This window comes from Bos indicus x Bos taurus, chromosome 2 (genome assembly GCF_003369695.1).
Source record: "Bos indicus x Bos taurus breed Angus x Brahman F1 hybrid chromosome 2, Bos_hybrid_MaternalHap_v2.0, whole genome shotgun sequence".
NCBI lineage: Eukaryota > Metazoa > Chordata > Mammalia > Artiodactyla > Bovidae > Bos > Bos indicus x Bos taurus.
This window is the reverse complement of record NC_040077.1, coordinates 119918172-119929365: the sequence shown is the minus strand read 5'-3', so window position 1 is coordinate 119929365 and position 11194 is coordinate 119918172. Positions and strand designations below refer to the sequence as shown.

General features: G+C 53.4%; 1 protein-coding gene across 1 annotated transcript; it reads right to left on the bottom strand.

Moving 5' to 3' along the window:
* Positions 1-7765: 7765 nt before the first annotated feature.
* Positions 7766-10830, bottom strand: LOC113881229 (intestinal-type alkaline phosphatase-like). Its single transcript, XM_027524087.1, has 11 exons — positions 10682-10830; positions 10486-10602; positions 10261-10376; positions 9896-10070; positions 9644-9816; positions 9218-9352; positions 9057-9129; positions 8819-8953; positions 8537-8728; positions 8192-8308; positions 7766-8061 (listed from the first exon to the last, which is right to left on the bottom strand). Exons 1-11 carry the CDS (start codon positions 10746-10748, stop codon positions 7766-7768), a joined length of 1596 nt encoding a protein of 531 aa, XP_027379888.1. The 5' UTR covers positions 10749-10830.
* Positions 10831-11194: the final 364 nt, after the last annotated feature.

Here is an 11194-nt window from a genome sequence, read left to right as displayed (position 1 = left end):
GCCTGCAGCCTCCCCTGCTCCTCCGTCCATGGGTTTTCCAGGCAGGAGCACTGGGGTGGGCACCATCGCCTTCTCCAGGCAGGAGCACTGAGGTGGGCGCCTTTGCTATCTGCAGTGGAATCTTTACCCCTGCACTGCAGGAAAGTCCCACGATGGTAATTTTTATGTTGTGCTTTTTGTCAGAATTAAGAAAATTTTCAGACTTCCCTGGTGGCCTAGGGGATAAGAATTTGCTTGCCAGTGCAGGGGATATGGGTTTGATCCCTGGTGAGTTAATTCCACTTGGCGTGGAGCAACTAATCTTGGGTGCCACAGCTACTGAGCTGGCACTCTAGAGCCTGGGAGCTGCAAGTACTTAGGCTGTGTGCCACAACCACTGAACACTGGAGTCACTGGGAGCCACAACTCATGAGCCCCTGAGCCTGCAGCTACAGAAGCTTGCAAGCAGGAGAGCCAATGAGTTGCAACTACAGAGCCCGAGTGCTTCAACTGCTGAAGCTGTGCTTCTAGAGCCTGTGTTCTGCAACGAGAGAAGTCACCGCAATGAGAAGCCTCTGCATTGCAACTAGAGGAAGACCCCATGCAACAAGGAAGACCCAGCACAGCCAAAAACAAATAACTAAATGATAAATAGCAGTATGTACATGTCCAAAAAAACAATTAAAAAACAAAAGCCTTTCCTCCCAGTCCCGCCCACCCCAGTGGACCTTGGTAGCCCCCTCCCCAGCGTGCCCTCCCCTCAGGCAGAGCCTCTGAGCTCTTCCTCCCTTGACCTGCTGTTCACTCACTCAGCACACTGACCCAGGGTATCCTCTACTTACCCTCTAGAGCAAGAGTCCCCAACCCTTCTAGACTGAGGACTGGTACCTCCTGTTAGATCAGCGGCAGAATTTGATTGGAAATAAAGTGCACAATAAAATGTAATGGACTTGAATCATCCTGAAACCATCCCCCTTCTTTCCAGTTTGTGGAAAGTTTATCTTCCAGGAAACTGGTCCCTGGTCCTGAAAAGTTTGGAGACCCCTGCTTTAGAGGACCTGGCTGCTGGGGGTGGGGGTCACCCTTCCTGCCTTTGTCAGCTACCCCACAGCTGCCTCTGTCCCCCTCATAGTCCTGTGCTCAGAAAATTCTTGGCTAAAGGTCAGGAGGAACTAACTCCTGGGTAGGCCATTAATTAATTGATTGATTCTTTTGATCAGTCCATAGGTTAAATTTTTATTACTGCAAGATTTGTCTTCAGTCTAGTGAATTCCCAGTCCTTTTGTTAAATTTGAATTTTTGACATGAAATGACTGTAGATTCACAGGTGGTTTTAAGAAATAATACAGACATCCCTTGCATGCTTTCTCCAATCTTCTCTGACGGTATAACTCAGATTTTCACATTTCTGTTCAGAGTTGGCCGTTTTACCTGCACTCACTTGCGTGTGCGTGGGTTCATGTAATCACACCATAGTCAGGACACTGAACAGCTCCAACCCCTTTATAATCACCCTGCCCTCTGTCCCTAATAGCTTCCTGTGTTTGTAAAATGTTGTCATTTTAGGGACTCCCTCTTGGTCCACTGGTTAAGACTCCACACTTTCACTGCTGGCAGTGGGTGTTCCATACTGGCCTGGGAACTAAGATCCTGCATGCTGCCTGGTGCAACCAAAAAAAAACAAAACAAAACCCCGAAACCTTGTCAATTCAAGTGTTACAGAAATAGAATCACCCAATCTTTGGGAATGGCTTTTCCCCCCACTCAGCCTAATTCCCTGGGCATTCACTGGAGGAGGGCTTGTGTCTGCGATGGAGTGGAGCCTAGGCCGTGCTTAACTGTTCACGTGTGGAAGGACCTCTGGGCCGATTCCAGGTTTGGCTGTTATAAATAAAGCTGCTGTGGGAATTCCCTGGTGGTCCTGGGGTTAGGAAGGGGCACTACCCCTGCTGTGGGTCTTGGTTCGATTCTTGGACAGGGAACTAAGATCCTGCAAGTGGCACAGTGAGGCCCAAAGAGAAAAAGGAAAAGAGCCACACATCTTCATGAATGGGTTTCTGTGTGAGCATTTCATTGCATTCAGTTTCTCTGGGTAAGCCCCCAGGAGTGCAATTGCTTCCCTCATAGCTAAGTTGGTAAAGAATCCACCTGCAATGCAGAAGACCCTGGTTTGATTCCTGGATCAGGAAGATCCCCTGGAGAAGGGATAGGCTACCCACTGCAGTCTTCTTGGGCTTCCCTGGTGGCTCAGCTGGTAAAGAATCTGCCTGCAATGTGGGAGACCTGGGTTTAATCCCTGGGTTGGGAAGATCCCCTGGAGAAGGGAATGGCTACCCACTCCAGTATTCTGGCCGAGAATTCCATGTACTGTATAGTCCATGGGGTCGCAAAGAGTCGGACACGACTGAGCAACTTTCACTTCACTTTGGTGGTTGTTGCATGTTTAGTTTTTGTTTTTGATTTTTTTTTTAAGGATATCTCCCCCTGATCCCGAGCCCCACTCAAAAAAAAAAAAAAAAGGGAACTGCCAAACCATTTTGCAGTGCCCACACCATTTTGCATTCCCATCAGCAATGTATGAGGGATTCAGCTTCTCTCCAGTCATACCATCATTTGGTGTTGACCCTGTTTTTGTTTTTGAACATTTTTAAATTTTAGCCCTTCTGATAGGTGTGGAGTATAAAGTTTCTTCTTTTTAAAAAATGTATTTATTTTCATTGTACTGAGTCTCTGTTGCTGAGCAAGGGCTACTCTCCAGCTGTGATGTGAGGCTTCTCATTGTGGTGACTTCTCTTGTTGCAGAGTCCAGGCTCTGGAGCTTGTGGGCTCTGCGGTTTTGACTAGCAGGCTTTAGAGCGCTGGCTCGGTACTTGTGGCACAAAGCCTTAGTTGCCCTGCGGCATGCGGGAACTTCTTGGACCAGATAACTGATCCCAGGTTCCTAGCATAGGCAGAAGTATTCTTAACAACTGGGATCACCAGGGAAATTCCTAAAGTGTCTTTGAATGTTTTTCTTACAATGACATTAAGTGATCATCATCTATGCTCCTGCTTGATTTCTTGTGAATTTTGTCCTGGGCCTGGGCAGGACCTGAGACCAGACACAAACCACATGTCATTGCAGCAAATAAAAATGTTTGTCCAAGTTCCCACCAGGGCACCTGGCTCCCCTTTTCTGGGCCTGAGTCACCTGAGTGAGATGAGAGGCTGTCATGCTCCCTCCCCTGGGGCCCAGGGATGACCAGGCAGCAGGCAGCATGGCTTCTGCTCTGCAGTAAGAGATAACACCTCCGGTCCTGCACTCCGGGGTTAAAGATGCCTGGGCCAGGGGATGGCCAGCACCATGGAACCTGCTCTGTGGGGGACGGTTGTCCCGGTCTCTCTGTTCTCTGGGAAGAAGGCCTGGTCCTGCGGGGTCTCATCTGCTGCCCAGCACCCTCCACCAGTTTCCCCATTTACCACCCTGGGCTCTCTGGGCCCTGTCTTAGCCCCCAGCATGATGCCCCGTGTAGGTGTAAGCAGATAGGTTAGGGAGTCCCCAGAGAAAGAGACTAGGAATGGTTTTCTTGGCATTTATTGTTGTTTTTCAGTCACATCCAACTCTTTGCAACCCCATGGACTGCAGCACGCCAGGCTTTCCTGTCCTTCACCATCTCCAGTGGTTGCTCAAACTTATGTCCATTGAGTCAGTGATGCTATCCAACCATCTCATCCTCTGTCACCCCCTTCTTGTCCTGCCCTCAATCTTTCCCAGAATCAGGGTCTTTTCCAATGAGTTGGCTCTTGGAAACAGGTTTGCCAAAGTATTGGAGCTTCAGCCTGAGCATCAGTCCTTCCAATGAATATTCAAGGTTGATTTCCTTTAGAATTGGCTGGTATCGAACCTTGCTCCTTGCTGTCCAAGGGCTTAAGACATAAGAGAAGCCAGTTTGACCTAAGTTACTTTCAGTCTCAGCCTGAGCTCAGTGCTTGACCTTGAAAAGGTCTCAGTAACTACTTATCTTAAGAGAACAAAGGAATGCAGGAAAAAATGCAGTCAAATAGTAGTACAGATAAAGCAGCTCTAATCCCTCTTTAAGGGATTTACACAAATAAGTCTTGGAGAATTGCTGGTCCTAAGGCCCCTACTAGGTGGAGGATGGAATGATGGTTTTGACCCTCTTGATTTCAATGAAGCTTCCCTGGTGGCTCAGACAGTAAAGAATCTGCCTGCAATGCGGGAGACCTGACTTCAATCCCTGAGTTGGGAAGATCCCCTGGAGAAGGAAATGACAACCCACTCCACTATTCATGCCTGGAGAATTCCATGGACAGAGGAGCCTGATGGCTACAGTCCATGGAGTCACAAAGAGCTAGACACGACTGAACCACTAACTGTAGAACTTGCTCCAATCCTATGTTGAATTCTCGTCTGCTGAATCCCCTCATGAATATGCCTAAAACTCCCTTTGACTTAAATGGGAATTTGCTGTATGACTCAGGGGACTCAAACTGGGGCTCTGTAATAACCTAGAGGGGTGGGAATGGGTAGGAGTTGGGAGGGAGATTCAAGAAGGAGGGATGTTGATGTGTGACAGAAATCAAACTGATATTGTAAACCAATCATCAATTAAAAACAATTATTTATTTTAAAAGATTTAAAAAAATTCCCCCAGTTTTTCTGTTCAAGGAGACACTGCTTTGGGAAAGATCCAGGGTTCTTACTTTCTGCTAATCATAATAAAACCTTACTTCTCACATGTTTGGGTTGGTGGTGTCTATTGGCTCCACAATCAACAAGAGGTGAGACAAAGTTTTCACATTGACATAGGCGTTGCCACTGGCTGGGCAATGTTAAGGCCACCTCAGCACCAGCTGATAGGTGGTGGTGGTGGTTTAGTCGTGTCTGACTCTTTGCAACTCCATGGACTGTAGCCTGCCAGGCTTCCCTGTCCATGGAATTCTCCAGGCAAGAATACTGGAGTGGGTTGCCATTTCCTTCTCCAGGGGATCTTCCCAACCCAGGAATCGAACGCGGGTCTCCTGCCTTGCATGCAGATTCTTTACCAATTGAGCTACGAGGGAAGCCCAGCTGATCCATGGGGAGATGTCTTCTGCTTGCATCCCACCACCCACTCTCAGGTTGTCCCCTGAGGGATCCAGTGAGAATTCTATCCTGAGGGGGAGCAGGACAGCAGCTGGGAACAGAAAGGCTCTCCGACTGGTGGGGGGAGCTTCCATAGTGGTTCAGTCAGTAAAGCATCCGCTTTTAATGTAGGAAACCTGGGTTTGATCCCTGGGTTAAAGATCCTGTGGGAAACCCACTCCAGTATTCTTGCCTGGGAAATTCCACGGACAGAGGAATCTGGCGGGCTACAGGGTTGAAAGAGCTGGACACGACTTACCGACTAAATCACCACCACCACTCCTGCCCCCAAGCCCGGCACTTCGCACAAATGGAGGGTCCCTTTCTAGGAAGAAGAGTTCCCTGGACCTCCTCCCCACTTCCTGTTTTTGCCTCCGACCCCTGATGCTGGGAAAGATTGAAGGCAGGAGGAGAAAGGGACGACAGAGGATGAGATGGCTGGATGGCATCACTGACTCGATGGACATGAGTTTGAGCAAGCTGAGTTGGTGATGGTGATGAGTTGGTGATGGACAGGGAAGTCTGGCATGCTGCAGCCCATGGGGTTGCAAAGAGTCAGACATGACTGAATGAATGAACTGAACTGAGCCCTTATTTAACTTATATGCAGAGTACATCATGAGAAATGCTGGACTGGAAGAAGCACAAGCTGGAATCAAGATTGCCAGGAGAAATACCAATAACCTCAGATATGCAGATGACACCACCCTTACGGAAGAAAGTGAAGAGGAACTAAAAAGCCTCTTGATGAAGGTGAAAGAGGAGAGTGAAAAAGTTGGCATAAAACTCAACATTCAGAAAACTAAGATCATGGCATCCGGTCCCATCACTTCATAGGAAATAGATGGGGAAACAGTGGAAACAGTGTCAGACTTTATTTTTGGGGGCTCCAAAATCACCGCAGATGGTGATTGCAGCCATGAAAGTAAAAGATGCTTACTCCTTGGAAGGAAAGTTATGACCAACCTAGATAGCATATTGAAAAGCAGAGACATTACTTTGCCAAAAAGGTCCGTCTAGTCAAGGCTATGGTTTTTCCTATGGTCAGGTATGGATGTGAGAGTTGGACTATAAAGAAAGCTGAGCACTGAACAATTAATGCTTTTGAACTGTGGTGTTGGACAAGACTCTTGGGAGTCCCTTGGACTGCAAGGAGATCCAACCAGTCCATTCTAAAGGAGATCAGTCCTGGGTGTTCTTTGGAAGGACTGATGCTAAAGCTGAAACTCCAGTACTTTGGCCACCTCATGTGAAGAGTTGACTCATTGGGAAAGACTCTGATGCTGGGAAGGATTGAGGGCAGGAGGAGAAGGGGACAACAGAGGATGAGATGGCTGGATGGCATCACTGACTCGATGGACGTGAGTCTGAGTGCACTCCGGGAGTTGGTGATGGACAGGGAGGCCTGACGTCTGCGATTCATGGGGTCACAGAGTCAGACACAACTGAGCGACTGAACTGAACTGAGCCCTGTAGGGCGTGGTAGGAATGTACCCCCCTCCCCCCAGGAGCTGGGAAGCAAGAAGCAAACACAAGTTTATGTTGGTCTCTGTCTTTTGAGGGCTGCATCTAGTGGACCTCACAGGACCAAGGAGGTGACAAGCCACCAGATGACCACCTGGGCGTCAGGCAGGGAGGTAGGAGGGGTGAGCACTGGGGCTCGGGAATTTCCTGTTTTCAGAGAAGGTGAAAGCCTGGCTTCGGGGAGGGGAAAGCCCCAACTTGGTACCGCAGCTGGCCTCACCTGGCCCTGCTCACACTCCCTCAGAGCCGTCAGCATTGCTCTGTCCTGAGTAGCTCCCGCCCTCACCGCCTTTGGCCTTTGCTCAATGTCAGCCCCTCATCAGCCCCTCCCTGACCTCCTGATGTGAATCACACCCCCGGTCCCCCCCAACACACACTGTGCCCCCACCTGCTAAGGGCTTCTCATCCCACACATATACTCCCATATCACACTTGAAACAGTTTATTTGAGGGCTGCTTCCTCCCTCCCAGGTGTGCGGGGCCTGTGTCCCCATCCCCAGCTTCCCCGCTTCTCCTGGGATCCCCCAGCCTGGAAGGGGCACTGGGGCCACCCTCACAGCAGCTGAGGGACCTGGGACAAGTGTCGTCTTCTCTGTGTCGCTGTCTCCTCTCTGTAATGGTACTGCTGGGTTCCTAGGAGGGGCCTCTGAGGATTGTATGTCCAGGGTCCCCCGGCGCTCCTGGCCCCAGACGTCTCCTTGGCCGGCGAAGTGCCCACAGAGTGGGTTCCAGGAGGACGGGAAGCCAGAGCTCCCCGAGAGCCATGCCCTCTCAGAAACCACGCCTGCTCAGAAACCACACCTCCTGGAGCCACGCCTCCCGGAAGTCACGCACCCAGAAGCTATGCCTCCTGGAAGACCCCAGTGGGGGTCTTGGTAGGTCCTGGTTCCCTGGGGGACACCTCTGGTGCCAGCCTGGTCCTCAGGCAGGGCTGTTGGGTGGGGAGAAGAGACTGGGTGGTCTGAGCCCCTGCCTTTCCTGGGGTCTGGGCAGCTCCAATAAAATCTGAGGCTACCGAGGTGGGGGCAGTGAGGACTGTGGCTCTCACAGGAAAGTCAGGGTTTCAGCTTCCAGGGTGGTTTGGGTCCACTAAGGTTGGGGGTGGGGAGGAGGCCCTGAGGCCCGGGTGGGTGGGGGTCAGTGCAGAGTGGGCACCAGCAGCAGCATCAGGGCCCCGGCCAGCAGTGCCAGTGAGGATGGGCAGGCAGCCTGGTGGGCGGTGTCCAAGGGACCGCTATGGGGGTGAGGGTGGCAGTCGGTGGTGTAGGGCTCCACGCAGGCAGCAAAGGCCATGACATGCGCCACGAAGGTCTGCTCCTGCACGCCGTGCACCAGGTGTGCCCACGGGCCTCGTGCAAACACTGCCACATCCTCACCGGCGTGGGTCTCGCCCCATAGGGGCACTGCGGATTGCTGCTGGTACTCGGGGTCCACTGAGAGGAGGGAGGGGATTCAGAGCAAGCAGGGAGGCGGCCTCCCCCTCCCAGGAGTTCCAGAGTAGGGTCTTCCCTTCCTCCCATCCGCCCCCCGCCTTGCTCCCCAGGGCCCACCCACTGCACTCACTGCTCTCCTTTTCATTCACATCAGGTCGTGAGCCCATGACCAGCCGGTGCCCCGGGCCGTTGCCATAGAGAAGGGTGGTATAGGACTTGCCATCTTTGGCCTTGCCATCGGCCAGCCCTGCAGGGAAGAGGGGACCCCATAATCACACTGACCCGATCCTTTGGGGTGCCTCCTGCGTGCTGAGCTCAGGCACCTCTTGTTTGTTCACTGGCTTAATCCTTACCAGAGCCAGGCACGGCAGCTGCTATTATTAATATTACTCCACTTTGCAGACGAGGGAGCTGACTCAAGAGCACTTTGTGCAATGTAACTCAGGACAAGAACTTGCCACTCTCCCTGGCTTACCAAAAATGGAGGTCCCACGAAGTGGGTAGCCACCGAAAGTGAAGACATGGGAGTGGTCGGCGGTGACAAGGGTCAGTGTGTCTGCTTCACTGGTGAGCTGGCTAGCCTTGGCGATGGCATTGTCGAACATGACCGCCTCGGTCAGTGCCCGATAAGCTATGCTTTCATGGTGACCGTGGTCAATGCGGCCTCCTGCAAGAACGTCATGTGGAAGGTGGGTGATGCAAAAGCCACCCTGAGTGCCACCCCTTTCCCTCTGATCTGCAAGGAGCTGCCACTCACCCTCCACGAAGAGGAAGAAGCCCCGAGGGTTTCTGCTCAGCACACGCACGGCTGCCTCCGTCATCTCCTCCAGAGATGGGTCCTTGATGTGGTCTCGGTGGATGTCATAGGTCATATCTCCTGGCTCAAAGAGGCCTGTGAGAAATGGGACCAGTGGCGACCTGCAAGCTGGGGATGGGGTGGGGGGACCCGTGGCACCCTTCCTGGGGAGGACAGTCGGGGTGGGTGGCGTCGTTACCCATGAGGTGTGTTACACTGGAGTCATTGGCCGCCTGAAGGAGCGCCGTGCGGTTCCACACATACTGGGCTCCCTGGGAGGGCAGAACCAGGCCTCAGCCCATAGCCCGACACGCCAGGCCCAGCCCTGCTGTACCCCCCGCACCCGTGAGCCCCCATCACCTGGTGCTTGGCCTGCCACTCCTGCACCAGGTTCCGCTTGTCCTTCCGGACTCCATTCTGTTTTGTATTGCCTGGGTATTCAGGGTCTGGGGTTCCCTCAGGAAACATGTATATTCGGCCTCCACCCAGGATCACCTGGGACCAGAGATTAAGGCAGGTGGGTTTGGGTCCTGGCTGGCCCTTTGCTCCTCTTACACAGAGCCCCTAGACTCTTTACCCACCAGGTCTGTGAGAAAGGCCTGTCCCCACTTCTAGTTCTTACATCGTGCCCCACTCCCACCCCACCCCAACCTCTGCCAACAATACTGCCTGCAAACATACGGAGACCTCCCAAGGCCCCAGGGCTGTGGGTTACCTAGGACTGTCAGGTGTGTGTCCCACCCCTTCTTCCCAGCTCTGCCCCTTGCCTTTCACGTCACAACTCACGTCAATGTCCATGTTGTAGACCAGCTGTGTGGCAATGTCCTGGCAGCCCTCCCTCTTGGCCTGGGCAGGCATTTGAGCATCAGAATACCAGTTTCGGTTCACCGTGTGCGCGTAGGCCCCGGCTGGGGAGGCGTGCTGCACTGTGGTGGTGGTCACCACTCCCACGGACTTCCCTGAGGGTGGCAGAGGTCACGGTGGGCCACCGAGGTCTCTGAGCCCGTCCCTGCCCAGGAAGCTGATGCCCAAGCCCACCTGCTTTCTTGGCCCGGTTCATCACAGATGTGACCTCGTTCCCATATGTCGTGTTACACTGATTAAATTGGGCGGCTGCACTTACACCGATGACCTTCATACGGGTCTTGACCCCACACAGGTAGGCAGTGGTCGTGCCTGCACTGTCGGGCACATCTCTGTCCACGTTGTATGTCTGGGGGCAGAGACGCCTTTAGCTCTGCTGGGGTAGACATCCAGCTCCTGACCCAGGCCCTGGGCCCATCCTTACAGCCCCCAGCCCCTATCTCAGCCCCCAGCCCTCCTGGGCTTTCCCTCCTACCCTGCTCCCTAGGCCCACACCCACCCCTCTGGTGTAGACCACCCTGAGGCCACTTGGCCCTTACTTTGGACAGAGCCAGGTATGGGAACTGGTCCATGGCCAGGGGTGTCTCAGGTCCCGGCTTGCCAGCCATCTGCCCCTTTAGGATCCGAGTGGCTGTCACCGTGGAAACCCCCATCCCTGAAGGTACACAGTGTCAGGTCTGAGTCCCTGGGGCCAGCCTGGGTCAGCCGGCAGCCCAGGGCTCCAGAGTTGTGGGGGATGGGGTGGACTGGCCTAGCGCACTCACCATCGCCCAAGAAGAGGATGACATTCTTGGCGGCTGTCTGGATGGGCTGCAGCTTCTTAGCCACATCGAGGGCCTGGGCTGCCTGGCGGTTCCAGAAGGCGGGGTCTTCCTCCTCGACTGCCCAAGGGGAGAGTGGAGGTCAGGTCAGCCGGGGGTCGCCCCTGTGAGTAGGGGTTGCCGGGAGCTGCCTGGTTACCTGGGACGAGGCCGAGGGAGAGCTGTAGCCGCAGGCCCAGCAGCAGCAGCACACAGGCCCCCTGCATGGCTGTGTGATGGTGGAGGGTCAGGATGGGACCTGGGGATGCCAGGTCTCAGGCAAAGCTGGGACACCAGGGACCCACTGCAGCTTGGCTGTCTGGGCTTAATTCCCTGCTATAAAAGTCTCCGTGTCCCTCCCAGAGCCCCAGGTGGCCACACCCTGTTCCTTACCTGCTATGACTTTGAGCCCTGTTGCCAGAGGAACGTGGTGGGTGTGGCTGAGCCAGCAGGGGTCCTGAGGATTCAGGTCCCTCCCTCACAGGTGGTCTCTTCAGGGTGGGGTGGGGATTAGGGTGCAGTTGGCTTTGGCCTGAGGAACATTTTCAAGGTCCTGTCAAGAGCTCCTCCCATCCCTCTGCTCGCCAAGTCCTGTGGGAGAACCATCTTTTCTTCTCCTCATATGTTCTGTGGTTTTTGAAAGTCAGCTTTAGCCTGGTTTGGTTCTGAGTGC